The following is a 17709-nucleotide window of genomic DNA, read 5'->3' as shown; positions in this document are numbered from 1 at the left end:
CGGCAAAGAGATGTATGAAAAGTGAAGCTCATATTTGGTGAATCGCGTACAACGTTACAAACAATTCTCGCTCGAAAAGTAATGAAGCTAGGCATGCGCTGTACTTTTAGTTTCTTAAAACTTCTTGGCTCTTTCTCTTAATGAGGTTTGGCTATTGATAATGTCAGACGCTGCTTACATGTTTTGGATGGAAATGTACAGGAAGAAATCAAACCCAAAAGACTTCTATACACAGCTCGTTTTATTTTATCTGTTGCCACTACTTTGTGAACAGCCCTAAACCTTTGTACATTTGTTTCAATTATTGCTGGGATATGTTGGGATTAGGTGAACGTTTAAATAGGAATCCTAAATGAACAGATGTAATCTCGGGTTCAGCAATTGCGCGAGATATATATATATATAAAAAAATTCTAATCAGATATTTCGTATAAAACCTTTGTTTCTGATGATTTCCACAACTTCCAATAACAGCAAAAAGCGACTTTATTACTTTTCGAGAAAGCTGCTTATTTTTCTGTCTATCAATCTCTCTCTCTGTAGAGAAGGAAAAGAGAGACAGACAAAAAAAAAAAAAAAAAACAAATAGAGTGAGAAGCGCCTTTTTTTTTTTTTTCATTCCATTCATGCAGCATTTCAAAGCGTGGGTCACGACTGTTAAGGTATAGTCGTATAAATATAAAATTAGCTTTCATCAGAAAACTTCATCAGATATTTACAACTTTGTTTCCCAAAGTCAAACAAACAAATTCCAGTATCTTAAAAGAAGAGATATTTTCAAGGGGTTATAAAAGATACAAACTACTATATTTCTAATGGAATGTATTATTTTTTGATAATTCTGTTTATTGAAGACAATCTTATTATTAATAGTTGGTTAATAATTTATTGCATATCAAACAAAAAAAAAAAAAAAGAAGTTATACTCTAAGAAGAGAATGAAGACAGATTTGCGTCTTATGACAGTGTATGCGCGTGACTGCTCACGTAGCATCTTAAGGAGAGAAGGAGGAGGTGAGGTCTTGAAATTCTCAAAAGTTTGCAGCAACGCAATTATCTTTCCACATTTTGTGTTTTTTGGGAGGGGGAGATGAACTAGAGTGCTGCAGAAGTTTTAACGAGATGAACTATCACGTACATTGTATATACAGAGTCTGAAAGAGAGAAGAAAAAGTATGAAAAGATGATAGAATAAGAAACAGATTTGAGAAGAAATTAGGAAAAAGAGACAGAATAAATGAAGGAGAGAGAGAGAGAAAATAAAGAGAGAGAAAGAAGCGCAGAAGATAGATAAAGAGACAGAGAGAAATGAAGAGAGAGAGCGAGAGAGAGCGTGGCAATTGGTGGCAATTGTTGTTATTATTTTAGTACAACGTTATCATCATCATCATCAGCCATTTTCAATCCACTGCAGGATGAAGGCCTCTCCAGCAACTTTCCACTTCCTTCTGTTTTGTGCAATGGCCATCCATTTACTACCTACGACCTCTTGAAATTCATCTGTCCATCTTGTCTTCATGTTTTCTTTTAGCTCCTCTTGAGTGCCATTCTGTTATTTTCTTAGTCCATCTGTCATCATGCGCATTGCCGACATAACTCTTCGAGCTATGTGTCGTGCTCAGTTTTAGTACAACAGCCCCCCTCAAGCACCAAGGCCCAAAAGCTACCTGACTGCATTAAAATATCAGAATACATAACTGATATTCATTTACATTTAATCTATTCATTTCTCATTTAATCTCTTAATGTATGCTATCATTTCCATAAAATTTCTCTCAATTCCATACATCTCTCTTCATTTAGCAATATTAATTCTCTTTAAAACTTCAACCAATAAACCAACTCAATACTAAACATTTCCTTATATATCTCGTAATTTCTTTAACTTCAACCTTGTTCTAAAATAATTAACAACCTTATCTAAGCACCTTTCCCAATACAATCCAGTTCAGAGGACTTACATTCCTTCTCTTTCACGGTGGAGTTCCTTTGTGTGGATTCCTTCCACCGAGTGCCATGAAGTTTCTCTTCTTAGTTGAAGTCTACCATATAGCTCTTCTAGTACTGTCTAATTTGGGAACACTTCTCTGTTAATACTGAAGAAAATACCACAGCAGTAGTAGGAGCCATGGGCACTATCTGACTGACTTGTTACTCAGCTTTCGAGTTAACTTCTAGACTTCCCAGGACTGATCTTCAACTGAACCCAGAACTACAACTGCAACCCCTCCAAACAGCAACAACAACCTCAACCCCTCTCTTCTGGCACGAAAACCTTATTTATTTCCTTCTTATTTACTTATCTCTGCTTATCCAATTTAAACCTGACTCAAACATGGCGTTATTCTTTAAACTGTTCTCTTCTCATACATCAGTAACTCACATTTTGTTTTTCTCACACTACGGAACTCTTTCTTCTTTTACCTCTACATCACCTGCTGACCATACGTTTGAACTGCTCCATACCAATGCCCTTTTCCAAAATGCACTAAGTGTCACGTTCTCAAATAGCAGTGTAATAGAGGGATTAAACTATTGTTCCGAAGCTTTTAATTTTAACCCTTCTGCACCTGCCATACCATTGTTTACCATATTCCTTAAGTGCCCTACTGCCAGACCTACTCCCACTAATGGAAATATTTCCACAATGATGTTTTCTTTATTCATTAAGTGCTTTACTTCCACACACTATTCTTACAGAGAAAAGTATATTTGTAAGAGTCTTACAAAGCAGAGAAAAAGAGAGAGAAGCAGAAAGAAAGAAAGAAAGAAAGAGAGAGAGAGAGAGGGAGATTTCTTTATAATAAATGTAATTTGTTGAAGAATTAAGTTATATTAGTGATTTATTAAGGAATAAATGTTATTTTATTTATTTTTCTCTCTTCTTTTTCCTTTTACAGTTGAAGCAAAGCAACTTCGCAAATGGTGAGTAGTTTTCTTCAACTATACTTTTCTTTCCAGACTACTTTTTCTTATTCGTCAATTTTATGTTATCTTTGTCGCGAAAGAGTAAGTGTATTTGTCTTCGCTGCAGCACACACCAGTAACTTTGCTGCATCCAATTTATGGGGACTCGGCATAAATATTCTTGCCTTATGGCCATAGTTGATTGATTCTGTGACAGAACCCATTTCATATCCCCAAGCAGTCCTTTCTCTTTATGCAAGTGTAGAACATTATTTATTTTTTAAGCTGCTGGATCTCCACTACCTTAAGATACACTGCGGCCAATTTTCTGTATCCTTAATCTTCCACGTTCAAAGTCGACACTTTTCCAGACCAGCAACTGCAACCATATTTTATGCACTCTAACAAAATTATTCGCCGACTTACAACTACGAATGTGCCAACGAACAAAACTATTTTAAAGCGAACAACCTTTTGAGATAGAACTTGTTGATCAACCCAGTTCCTTAACAATCACTAATTAATAATTTAAAAATCGTCTTTTACTACTTAAAAATCCTCCTGCAGGCAACGAAAGAATATTTTGCAGACCGAGGGTTCGTCTGGTAGGAGCACTGCCAAATGATCAGACCGTGGCCTTTTGACCTTGATATGTATTGATCATATGAGCGACACTCCCATGACCTTGGACTGTAGAGAAGTTTCAAAGTCGCAGGATTACTTACTATCATACTTGTATGATATTCTTTTAAAAATTAAGCTGAAATTTTTCCACGTTTTGAAGTAGACCTAATTTTTTTTAATTTTAATTCTTATTCTAATAAGTTTCTTTCTATCTGCAGGTATAAAGATTTCATCAAAGATTGCCCTTCTGGGTATATGACAAAGGAAGTACGTACGTTTGGGATTTAATTTACCTGATTTCTTCGTTTGTTTATTATTTATTTTATATTTATGCAAGGCTTGATCTCAATATTTAAACAGAATTTTCTAGAATAAGCGTTCCTTTTTTTCTCTTCCCAGGAATTCAAGTCGATATATGGACAGTTCTTTCCAGCAGGTGATCCAACAAGATTTGTAGACTACGTGTTCAACGTATTTGACGTTGACAAGGTAATTTTCATGATAATTAATATTATATTTATCAAGATTCACTTAGTCTGATTTTAATAGTAAATAAATTATTTTTCATGCTTACAATATTTCAAAAATAATAATTTTAACATTTATTTTTCAATTTTTTCCCATTTTTACTTTGTATACGACGCATAACTATTAATTCTTGATTAAAAATATCTAAATGGAGGCGATTGCCAATTTCACTAACGTGAACAATAGCGCCACCTACAATTTAATCATTTTTATCTTTTTCCTAATTATAGATTTCATTTATAATCCATTTATAATTACAGTCATCTATAATCATCTTCTAATAATAGATGGCGCTTATCTGTAATGGCGCCATCTAGTGTCTCCTGGAGACACTAACAGCTCTATTTCTGAATCGGATTTTTGCAACTCTGTTTATGATTATTGATAAATTTAAGATGATTTATTGACAAGCGAAAGGCAAAGAAAATTATGAATATTGCTTTATTTTTCTACCGTGATTGTGTAATCACCCTGTTGAAGAAAATAAAATTAATTTACAATGGAATTTAAATTAATAATCTATTAATTTTAATAGATTATTAATGCATTTTAATAGATTTTAAACGTATAGTATAAGACGTTTTTGAAAAAAGCGTTTTATACATTTAAAAAGTCAAACTGTTGCTTCTTTGGCTGTAAGCCAATATCTCACCACGAAAAAAAAAAAAAAAAGAGATAAAAGGACAAATTATATAACATATGTAATGGAAGATATGAAGCATACAAATCTTTGGGCTCAGTGCCACATGAGATCATTGACTGTGCAGTAAATCATGGAGCAGGCTGTGTTTTGGATGAAAGAGAAGGTTATGGAGGCCAACCTCAATTAAAAAAAAAACCAAGAGGGATGATGAAGTTCTAAAAATCATACAACGAAGCTCCAGGAAGAATTTATGTAAATTTTATATTAAATATTAATTTTATGCTCTCTTGTGCTCTATAAACCTCTGATGGATCTCAAAGTACTGTTAAAAATTTATATTATAAATTTTTAATTTAACTTAGCATCATTTTAAACTAAATTAATTTTAAATTAAATTTAACTTGTATAGTAAATGCCATATTGGTATATTTTTATTGTATTTTATACGTATTTTTAGAATGGAGTTATTACCTTCAAAGAATTTATTCTTGCCATCTCAATAACAACGAAGGGAAGTGTTGAGGAGAAACTCAATTGTAAGTGTCTATAACTATTTCATTCAGTGTATTAATTATGATTCCAGGTACAAATTATATTAAATAAGTAGGTCAAATGGTGGCGCCATCTATCGTTTAATGTTGAAGTTGATTTAGATTTTATTTTCAACAAGTATTGTATACTTTAAACATCAAACTTAGTAAAAAAAATAATATAATTATTAAATAAATACATTTAATTAAAATTGTTCAAATTATAGTCTAGTTACTATACTATTAATTCTTAATAAACACCAGTGCTATTTATGAAGAATTAATTTAATAAGATTTGATGGAATAATACTGGCTTTCTCTATTCTATCCAGGGGCTTTTTGCCTGTATGATTTTGACAACGACGGTTACGTATCCAGAGAAGAAATGCTGGATATCGTAACAGCAATTTACCGTATGCACGGGAAGTCCAGCCCTCAAGAAACTGACAGAGACTCCGCCCAAAAACGAGTAGATGAACTGTTCAATAAATTAGATACGGTAAGCATGAGTAATACACTCAAAATTACAATAAAATAAATATATATGTCTTTTATATACACTGGTTTGGTAGGAACATATCAGAACATGTTCTGCAAGTTCGTTACACGAACCCAGAAGGATAAAGTGGTACACAGATAGGATCACTTTATCCTACTTAATTGTTTTAAACGATTTAAAGAAAACAATTAAGATATTAGTCATGGCTTATGTGGACGTATAAAAACACACATGGCTAATGAAAATATTCAAAATGGAACACTTTAACTGCTCAGATAGATAATTCTGAGCCTAATTATTATTTATATATAGACAAAACTGATATGTCATTGGTTCACTAAATGTATTCTCCACCAAGACCCTTCGACAGAAAAGGGATCACTTAATTTTATTATCCGTCTTAATTAATGCATTTGATCCCATGTAACTTCACTTCTTTCACGTACCCAAGCAGAAAGAATTAATAAAAAAGAAAAGATGTGAAGTTCATTGATATATACCAGTAAAAGTATTATTACAAGGCAGATTGACTGAGAAGTAGCAACTAAAGTTTAACATTGACTAATTCAAAATACTGCATATGGGTAGCAGTAACCCCACAGTGATTTTAAAACTGCGTAGTACTACACCGAGGGTAGTAGAGAACGAAAAAGACCTGGGGGATAATTGTACAGTCAGATATGAAATGCTCTGAGCAGTATAGACAGGCTGCCAGGACAGTTCAAGGGTTTTGTTAATGATATACAGAAATTTTGCTAGCAGAGATAAGAAGGTTATTATCCCGTTGTATAAAGCAATGGCCAGTCCCTTAAATAATTCTGAAAGCCTTGTTTTAGGAAGAATGTAGAGCTTCTGGAACGAATACAAAGAAGGGCAAAGAGATTGATGAGGGGAACAAAGGAGGATACTCTTACCAAGGAAAGCTTAAGTTCCGCAAATTGCAGCATCTGGAGACTAGGCACCTGCGAGTTGATCAGATTGAGGTGTATAAGGATTTGAGTGGTTGAGCAAGCTCAATCCTGATGGGATTCTTCATCTTGCTCAGATTACACACTTGATGGGGCATAAATTCAAATTGAGGAAAGACGCTTGCAGAATAGATGTGCGGAAATTTAGCCAGTGAGGCACATTTCCCGAAAGGTTCTTTCATATACGTTATGTATTTATAGCAGTTGTTATTCCAATCCTCTGAATTCCATAAAGGTCCAAAATCATTCTCTCTCTCTCTCTCTCTCTCTCTCTCTCTCTCTCTCTCTCTCTCTCTCTCTCTCTCTCTCTCTCTGTCATCATTAGAGATATTCCATTTCCATCACAAATAAGATTAGCGTTAACTGTAATCTTGTTACGGAAGTAGCAACATAATGAAATCAGTTCACCAGAAAACCGATATCTCATCAGCTTCTGTTTAAACGGAAACCATATGGAAGCACAACATCGGTGTTGGAGTGGAGCAATGTAAATGGACGTAATTTATATTTCAGTTATTCATTAAATATTTTGATTACATCTTATTGTAAATATAATTAAAGCAGAATAAATATGCAGAACACTTTAATTTGTTTAACATTAAGACAAAATGTAATCAATGTTCTTTTAATTTAAAATACAGCAACAGCTAAACTCTACAGTATACTATAATAATACTAATTAAAAATACTACTAATATTATACTAATTATAATACTAATTAATTTTATTAAAAAGTAAGATTTCGGAAAACGTAAAATCTATTTTATCTATCATAGACATCTATCGGCAGTTAATGAAAACAAATAAAAACTAAATTAGAAACAAAACAATATTAAAACAAAAATAAAAATGCATGTAATAATATTAAAAAGGGAATAGAAAACATTCAAGAAAAAAGAAACTTTATTTTTGAAAATTGTTCCTAATTTCAGTTTATTTCTACACAGTCTAAACAAAAAAAAATGGCGAATAATTAAAAAAATTTGTAAAAATGAACACAATTACAGTACTTAGATACTAGTGTCATCTAGCGTCAATTAATGAAAAAAAATGCAAATTTCAAATTCAACAAAACCAATAATTAAACATAAATAATACAATAATAATAAAAACTCAAACAAAAGTAGTAAGAGACAAATGAAAAAAAATCAAGATAAAAGCAACCTTATTTTTGAATAAATAAAATACCGACAGATGACACTAATATCTAAGTAATATAATTTCATTTCACATATTTCACTTATTTGATTTCATAAACAGTGTCATCTAGCGGCAACTAATGAAAACAAATAAAAATGCAAATTAGAAATTCAACAAAACAAATACGTAATTAAACATAAATAATAAAACAATAATAAAAATTCACACAAAAATAGTAAAGAGAAAAAAAAAACAAGAAAAAAGCAACCTTATTTTTGAAAAAAGAAAATGCCAACATATGACACTGATATTTAAGTAATATAATTCATTTTCATTTCACATACGTATTTCATTTCATAAACAGTGTCATCTAGCGGCAACTAATGAAAACAAATAAAACGCAAATTCTAAATTCAAGAAAATCAGTAATTAAACATATACTGTATAATAAAACAATCATAAAAATTCACAATAAAATAGTAAAAGACAAATGAAAAATCATCCAAAAAGCAACCTTATTTTTGAAAAAAGAAAATGCCCACAGATGGCACTAATATCTAAGTAATATAGTTCAATTAGAGTTTAATTAGAGTTAAATTAGAGTTTAGAGTTTAGAGTTTAATATAGTTTAATATAGTAATATAGTTCAATAAAATAGTCTAAAATGGCGCAAATGATTAAAAGGTACGCTTCCCAAATGTGCGCTATATTACCTAGATATTAGAGTCCTCTATCGGCAATTAGTGAAAACAAAAAAAACGGAAATTAATAATTTCCGTTTTTATTTGTTAATTATATTCATATCATTTAACTTCAAAGACTAAAATTAAATAGACATAAAAATGAATCGTTAAAAAATTCAAGAAAAATACTCTCAGAATTACAACGCACGAACAATACCAGAACATAAAATGTTATAAACTGTACATCGTGCATCATGAATAAATAATAGTGCTAAGAAAACTTGGATGAAAGAGCAGTAGGTACGAGGAGAATCATAAAAATATAAAATGCCCAGCAAAGAAGAAAGTTTTACAAAAATAGGAAGCAATTTAAGAAGACCATTTCCAAATAATAAAAGCATGAGATAAAGCTGTGTTAGGCGTTGTTTGAATGATGGGAAGGGGCTGAATGGAGGGGAAGGGGTTGGATTTCCACATCAAGCTGGATGTATCAGTTCCAGTAATAGACTGCGAGGCGAAATAACGTGAAACTACTGTTTAGGGATTCAAAAAATAAGCAAGGTTTTAAAGATCTCGTCTTCATTGCTGGCATCTTTTTTCTTCCTTATGTATTCTTTGTACGAAACCATTTTGTTTAATAGGATGTTTTACAATGTCTGCTGCCAGAAGATAAAATTCTGAATTGGAGAATCACCCTGACTGAGTTTTACTAATTATTATTATTTTTATTTAAACTTTTTCACCTCTATGGGATTTTTTTCATCCCTATGACGGGAACTGGTACCAAGTACACGGGGTGGTTCGTGTGTCCAATGGCGTAACTATGCCAATACAGCCAATGTGGTGCATTGGGGCCCACGATCGAAAGGGGGCCCACTGCCCTCCTGCCCAAAACAGAAAAAATTTAATTGAGTAAAAATTTAAGTTTTTTTATTTATTTTTATGATAAAATTTACTACGTCTGCGAACAATAATTTTTTTTCACATGAAGCATGTTTATTGATGCACAGCACAAGAGAAACAGCAGTGAATATCGTTGAAGTGGTGTTAGCATAGCTGCTGCTTCCAGGGCAATTTTCAAGGATTTGTTTTTAAGGAATTTTATTTTTACCAAAACAAATATTTTTTTCAGGGGGCGCACACTAAACTTTGCATTAGGTCCCACTTTTTCTAGTTACGACACTGGTTTTGTCTAGCTATTATTATTATTGTTATTACTGTTGGTTGAGGACCTCTCTGCCTGTCCTACAGGTGTTCGGAATCATGACTTTTCTGGTTCCGTGTAAGTGTAGGTGTTCAGAATCACGGCTTTCTCTAGTTCCATGTAAGTGTTCTCTGCGACGCCTATTGATACTAGGTTCTTGTGGAGGCTTATGGATTTGATACCATGCTAGTGGTTGATACGGCGTTTGGGATGGTCACTACTTGTTCCATATGTTACATCTCTTTGATCTCCTGTCTTAGGACTGTGTAGTTCCTAATCTTTTCCTCATGGGTTTTCTGGAGGTTGCCAGTGTTGGACACTTCTATGTCGATCAGATAGGTAGCCTTTTGCTTCTTTTCGATGATTTTATGTCCGGTCTGTTGTGTGGAATTATCTTGTCCGTTATTATGAGGTGGTCCCAGTAAAGCTTGTCGGTTGGGGTTTCTAGTACGACTGGGGTTCGTACTTGTAATACGATACACTTTCTTTGATGAACTGGTATTTTTGCGCTAGCTTCTAATGTAATCTATGAGTTCATTCCATCTGAGTGTATCCAATGGTGATGCACTGTATTGTTTCTCGGGCTAGGTGACACCAGCGACATGTGTCACTACTCCGGCGTCGTTGGCAATGTATTTCCTTTAGTTCATCGTATTGATTATCTGGTCTTGGATGGCAAGTAGTGTCATTGTAGTGTCTGTCATGGAGTGGCTTCTTCGCCAATCTTTCTGTCGTAGTTGAGCAGAAGTGGTCTCCACGCTTATGTTAAGTAGAGTATTCCGCTTGTCTATCTTCTTTATGGCCTGGTAGAGTGCGCTGTTGTTTCTTCTCTTGCTCGATGAGGTCTATCAAGCCCCTTCATTCTTCTATCTGGCCTATGGTCAGTCTATCCAGGGTTGCTTCGGGTGGCATTGGCTGCTCTTGGTCATCATTGTTCCTGTTACTCACAACTGTGTTACCCCAGAGTGGTAACACAGTTAGGCAGGCTTCCTAGTCTCTAATGATAATCTTCGCTTAATAATAATAATAATAGTAACAGCCATATAATGCAAGGAAGCCAAGGCTTTTATTGCACTGGGCAGAAATAAAAAAAAAACCAAAAAAACGAGTAAATAAGGAAATACAAATTATTTGCTTCCCTTCTCACATCGGTCACTATCTAGTTGACCTTTGAATTTATTCAAACTGTCAGCCTCAACTACCTGTGAAGGCAACCTGTCCCAGCAATTAGCGACTGACTGGCTAAAAGAAAACTTCCTGCAATCTAGTCCACACCTCTTCCCCTGCAATTTAAAATTATTGTATGTCCCCGGTTCCACGAATTCTCTATAATACGTTCATAAATTTTCTATAACAGTGAAAATTCCGCCTTCGTTCATTTTACTAACCCCTCTCAGAGCCTTATGAATCTCAATCAGGTCACCTCAATCAGGAGCCTTATGAACATCAATCACCTCTGAAGTGTCTGATTGCCAAGCATTGTAGCCAAAATATGTTGTTGTTGTTTTTGTTGTAGGGTTTTGGAAGTATCGGCACCCAAAGCCATATCGAGGCCCAAAGCCATATTCCCAGTATGGTCTTACTTCGAATATGGAGCCTTATGCAGTGGGACTATGATCTCCCTATCTCTACAGGGTAATGTTCGATAAATGATTGATAGGACACCATGGGCTTTCCAGGCTGTCTATTTACAGTGCTCAGAAAACTTCATATCTGCTCGTGTCATAACTCCCAGATCCCTTTCTTCGTCTACTGTTTTTAATTTAACCCCACCAAGTGTATATTTTAGTTTGGGGTTGCTGTTCCCCAAGTTGCTGCAATAAAACATAGCTGCCATTTTTCTGACCATTCTTGCAGCCTGTTCTAATCATCCTGAAGGAGCTTGGTACTTATCGTTAACCACTCTACCAATCTTTCCGTCGTCTGAAAATTTTGACATCAAGTCTTTTGTCCATTGTCGATGTCGTTTATGAAAATCAATAACAACAGTGGTCCAAGAACCGATCCTTGAGGAACCCTACTTCTGGGACCTTTAGGTAGACCTTTATCTGTTTGTGTTCTAACTACTGAGTCTGCATCATTCCCAGGTATACATCGATCTCTCCCCCTCTCACGGCTTCGTTTTCTTTACCAGTGTGCAGCTGGAAGTTTCGGCCGATTGGTTTCTCTTATGCAGTCCGTGGGTCTTGCATTTATCTTGTCTAAATACCATACTGGTGTTATTGCTGAATTCTATTCTTCGGGGATCGGCAGTAGCTGTTGGAGTTGCGTCTCGGTTGCATCTGGACGACATCAAGATGTCGTTCAGATGCAACCGAGGTCTAGTAGATACAACCGACGTAGGGTCCCTCAATCTGTAGTTGAGCATGATGGATAGCGGGTTGAGTGCTAGACAGAACCACAGGAAACTCAATGCATCTACCTGAATTACTCTTTTTTGCTGTTCTTTAAAATAATTCTAAAACATAATGCGACTAAGATAAAACTCATTATGAATGATGGATGTAATGGCCGGTGAGTTCGCTAAATATCGCCTGGCCCCTAAAGAAACGAGTTTTATGTTGCTTGTCTTGGAACATAAAGAGATACAGCAATATGTTCATCTCTTGTTCATTATAAGCATTTTTAAAAAAGTTATATATGTTACCTTTTTGCAAAAGGCATTGTGCATCTGAAATAAGCATGTGTAAACAAATCTTCATGCAATTGTACATTTTGTATATTTAATCCTGTAAATGTCTCGGGTCGAGCACACATGTACTCTTGTTTATTGTACATGTGTTCCTCGCACCTTAGTCAGTAAATATTCACCCTTCTGGCACAGAGCCGTCCCGGGGTGACCCAAGGTTTCTTGGGAAATAAACTGATTTTAATAATAATAATAATAAATATAGTTCAATATACAAAAACTGTATAAAGAATAGAAGTCAAAACAAATAGAAATAAAATATGCAGATAAATGTTAAAAGTGATAAAGGTACTATAAGAGTAAAAACAAAGTATAAACTATGAATCTTTCAAGCGATGTGTTCCTTTATCTAGGACAAGTAGTAAGACATGACATCATTACATTTTGTTCAGCGAAATATATTGCAGAGCATACAGTGGTGCTCAAGAAAAATTGCATCACTTGCAAAATTCATCGACTGTCTGTGAAATGTGGCAATACAGTATGATATAACTTACACTGCCCTACCATTAATATCCAACACCCCTTCATGTATGGGAAAACAAATCCTATGCGTGCAACACGTCACAGAATCTGTTATAAATATGCACAATGGGCTTCGAACAGACGATTGCAAAAGTGGACATGCAAGATGACACGTTCAAAAGAATTACTTCAACAGTTCAACAGATGCTAGACGCCGATTAACATGGTGTAAGGAGCACGAATCCTGGACTGTAGAGCAGTGGAAAACAGTCCTATGGACAGACGAATCGAATACTAGTCTGCTGGCTATTCCTGGTTGTGGCGAATGGCAGGGCAACAGATCCTTCCTGATTGTATCCTCCCAACACTGAAGTTTGGTGGAGGCAGTGTCATGGTATGGGGCTCCTTTCATGGTTTGGCTTGGGCCCATTAGTTGTTATCGACAAAACCATGAATGCTGTGCAATACCAAGTGCAATACCTGCACAATTATGCACTTCCAACATTATGGCGATACCTCGGGGAAGGCCCATACCTATATCAGCAAGATAAGTTCCTAGCATTGTCGCTGTTTTGGGTATTATTGCATCAAGCAATCATGCAACTGTTCACTGCCTGCAATAAAGATATTAATAACGCGCCATGCCATACTGCTCGGGTCGTAACAGAATCGTTTGAGGACATGGGTGTGGAAGAGTTGGATTGGCCAGCCCAGAGTACTGATATAAACCCTATCGAGCATCTCTGGGATGTATTGGATCGTCGGGTACGTGCACATAGAGATCGCCCAAAGGACAAGGCCGAGTGGAGGAACATATCACCTGACATTTATAAAAAGCTGGTTGAGAGTATGCCGCGAAGATTGAAGGCCGTCATAAAAGCAAAATATTTCAGCACAAATTATTAAATGACACAATAAAATCTCTTTTTTTTGTCTAAAGGTAAGTGTCCGGATATTAATGATAGGGCAGCGTTTAATACATTGACTGAAACATTCATTAAAACGTATGGAAAGTGCTCTGATTACCTTAATTCTCTAATTGCAACATTTATACAATACAAATGTTATTTTATTCTTTTTAAAAAAGCTTGATTTTTGTTGTATAATAGCAATGTACACTACGTTATCAAAATCATAGAAACACAGTCTGATAATCACATATTTAAAATATCGATTATACTAATTATGTAGGTTTGTTGGTGTGTGTTGTACGAAAACAAGTAAGGCTATGAGGCATCAGCATATTCCTCTGTAACGGATATTTCTGTTGGCTACTATATTTCCTGAACAAAACAGAAAAAAAAAAGAAAAAGAAAAAAGAACACAGTTCGCGATCGATACCGACTAACTCGGCCACATTGTGAAAAAACTCCAACAGTTCGTTTCGTCAAAATGGAATTCGAACCATAATTTCTACATGGTGTGGAGGAACTATAATTATAAACACTGTGCTAACAACAAGAATGATGTCGATGGCGGTAAATTAAATCCTCACGGATGGAAAAATTAGGTATATAGATTGTATCTTACATTAACAATGCAAGATACGTCATATGGGTTGTGGGAATCCCAAGTTACCATACCAAACTCTAGCAGACTAAGGATAGTGGAGACTACTTGTTGTAATGTTTTTAGGCACATCAGTGACCTAGACCACATTGCATCTTATATATTATGTCTGTAAATTGCATGTTCTGCGATCGATTTGCCTTTATGCTGAAAAAGAAACCCAAGTTTCTGGGAGAAAAACCATGCTTCCCTCGCATTAGACTGACTAACTCAGCCACGTTGTAAAAACGACCCATAAAAATTCCTCGCATCACTAACGGGATTCCGACTCAGGTTTCCTCATTCAGTGTGGGGGGACTGTATTTACATCAGCTGTGATACCCACAAGGGCCAGTGGTTAGTAACTATAATTGGAGTACTAGAAAAATTAAAAATTACTGTGGGTAACGGTGCAGTCAGATATGAAGTTCTCTGAGCAGTGCAAGACAAGCTACCGTGGGATTTTGTCAATGATATACAGAAATTTTGGCAACAGGGAAAAGAAGCTAATTATTCTATACAAGGTCTCATGGTCAGGCCACATTTTGAGTATTGCATACAGGACTGGATTCCTCATTTTAGGAAGGATGTGGATTTTTTTGGAACGGTTGCAGAGAACAGCAACAAGATTAGTGAAAGCAAACGATGATACTCTTACCATGGAAGGTTTCAGTTCTGCAGCGCCTGGAGACTAAACACCTGCGGAGTAATCTCATTGAGGTATTTAAAGCTTGGAATGGATTGAATAGCTCAATTACGATGGACTCCTTCCTCTTGCTCAGACTACACATATGAAGGAGCGTAAATTCAAATTGAAGGACGGTTGCAAAATAGATGATTGTTAGAAAAAAATTCCATCTAATGTTGTATAGGTGGACAGAGATGCAGGAAAAGATGTTGACAAACTGTTAGAGGGAATGAGCATGTGAGATGGGAAGGTTTTTTTTTTTTCCTTTTTGGCTAATACTGTATAAGCTTTCTTCCTTGCATCATTTGCCACCTACAGTAATACTAATACTAACTGAACTCTAGAATGCAATCAATTAAGGAAATGCCCACATGATACGGAATTCAGCGATTCAGAAGTGGACAAATAGTCGATTCCCACATTGTAGGACTTAGAACTGTTACCACTGGAATTCGCCCACTCGGAGTTCTACCATAACTGTCATGGAGCATCCGTGGAATGAATTCGAAAAACATGTGCGAAATCGGTCATGGAGGACTCAGGGTCCAGGGTCCATTAAAAGATTTCTTGCTCGAGGAATGGAGAAAAATTTTTGTGAAACATATCAAAAATTTGTGGAAAGTTTGCTGTTCAGGGTATCTGCTGTACGTAAAGCCAAATAGAGTGGACCTACATTATATTAACATTGCATTTTTAGTAACTTATATGAACTTTCGTTGATGTTCACTACCTTTGATAACCTAGTTATCAAAGGTAGTGAACATATATATATATATATATATATATATATATAAAGTCCATTAAAATTCCTGGCGTCATCGACAGGATTCCAACCCGGTCCTTTTCCACCTGTTGTGGGGAGGACTATAACGATACTACTGTGCTACACGCGCAGACCTAGTCATACAAAGTACAATTTAATGTATTTTGTTTCATTTATGAATCACACTTTAATACTGTTCTTTAAAATTAACTTCCATGAAACTGTGACTATGAGGCACCAGTAAATTGTATTGCGCAAATTTCTTGTATTCTATGGTCACGTTGCCTGTTTTGTTGGAATCAAAACTAGGATTTTGAGAATAAACAAACTATACTGACCTCGCCCAAAACTGACGATTTCGGCAACGATATGAAAATACCCAAAAAAGTTTCATTATCTAGATGAGATTCGCATCTAGGACCTTTCAAACAGTATGCAGAAGGACAGTGTTAATGCAGTACTATATTGGGACAAAGTACTGTATTAGGACAAAAATTGATATTTATATCACACGGTGTAAATGATGCATAAGTTAGTGGCAACGTTTACAATTGAACAATCAGAGTGCCTGGAAAAAAATGCCCTTGTGGGTTGGTAGAATCGCCGTCCTCCACACACTGGGTGGAAAAGATCTAGGTTCGAGTCCTGTTCGATGACGAGAGGAATTTTTATGGGTCTTTTTCACAACGTGGCTGAGTTAGTCGGTCTCGGGTGAGGGTAGCATGTTTTTTTTTCCGGAAACGCGGGGTTTATCGTCCAGCAAACAGAAAATCGACCGCAGAACACATATATATGTAGCAATATGGACGTAATCGCTGTGCTCAGAAAACCCAACAACAACAACAACAACAGCCTGGAAAAACCAACACCAACGTTTCCAAATCCTCAAAGAAATTCAAAAACACAAAAGGAGCAGTTGTCGACGCGCACAGCTTTTGGAGAGCCTTTCATCAACAGAGATTCATTTATACCGTTGCAATATTCTGTCTTGTACAGTATTTTCATAAGAACGATTAATTATTTGAACATTCTAAATTACCTTTCCACTTGTTTATTCATTAATATTATTGAATTTTACTTTTGCCAGGATCGAGATGGAAAGATCAACCGAGACGAGTTCTGTGTTGGTTTCAAAAATGATCCTTGGATCGTGAAAGCACTATTGGCTCGTAGTGTGCAAGAAGTCGAAGGACTAGACGTTGAAGAAGCCGCATCGCCTATGAGGCGTCCATCCGCTTGTACAGCAACAATCAGCCCCTAGGATCCTTGATAGCTGAATGACTGTGTGCCTTGGTGTTTCTGATGGAACGAACACGCAAAAGTGGTAGTATAACAAGCACAGAAAAACGAATGGATCCTTGAGGAAAATCCTAGAGACAAACAAAATTGGAATTCTCCATACACAGAAGGCTCGAAGTCTCGGCCACAGCATTCTGTATGCATCGAATACGATAAGAAGGTGTACATTTAAATTCAATCTATTCTATCTAACTCTTTCTCTATCTATCTAACTAACATAATCGTGTAGAATATCTTATAACATTAAAGATGTACAAAGTGGTCGATCTTAGAAAATGTAATTGCAAACCAAATATCTTAACCAATCCATCTCTCTCTCTCTCTCTCTTTTAAAAGTCACGCCTCTCAAATTAAACAAATTTCTCACCTTAAACCTTCCCTCTTCGCATTATATTACTATTAACTACTCGGTATGTTAATTGATTGGGCACAGGTTGAACTCCGTGACGTTCCATACACAGTGCCTTGCTTACGTCACAGCCCTTGTGCACCTGTGTATATAGTGCGACGTATATACGTACTGAGTGCTAT

The 17709-nt window shown here is 35.6% G+C and overlaps 1 protein-coding gene across 1 annotated transcript in view; it reads left to right on the top strand.

Moving 5' to 3' along the window:
* The window catches only part of LOC150086465 (neuronal calcium sensor 1-like), a 105040-nt gene extending 87540 nt beyond the window's left edge, over nucleotides 1-17500 (top strand). Inside the window, exons 2-7 of the mRNA XM_090371406.1 lie at nucleotides 2901-2925; nucleotides 3750-3798; nucleotides 3931-4020; nucleotides 5160-5238; nucleotides 5565-5731; nucleotides 16967-17500. Coding sequence (XP_090227532.1) covers nucleotides 2901-2925; nucleotides 3750-3798; nucleotides 3931-4020; nucleotides 5160-5238; nucleotides 5565-5731; nucleotides 16967-17140 — 584 coding nt within the window. The 3' untranslated portion in view covers nucleotides 17141-17500. The remainder of the gene's footprint in view (nucleotides 1-2900; nucleotides 2926-3749; nucleotides 3799-3930; nucleotides 4021-5159; nucleotides 5239-5564; nucleotides 5732-16966) is intronic.
* The last annotated feature ends 209 nt before the right edge of the window (nucleotides 17501-17709 follow it).

Source organism: Mastigoproctus giganteus, chromosome 4 (genome assembly GCF_048544385.1).
Source record: "Mastigoproctus giganteus isolate SK-2022 chromosome 4, ASM4854438v1, whole genome shotgun sequence".
NCBI classification, from domain to species: Eukaryota; Metazoa; Arthropoda; class Arachnida; order Uropygi; family Thelyphonidae; genus Mastigoproctus; species Mastigoproctus giganteus.
This window is presented reverse-complemented; position numbering and strand designations above follow the sequence as displayed.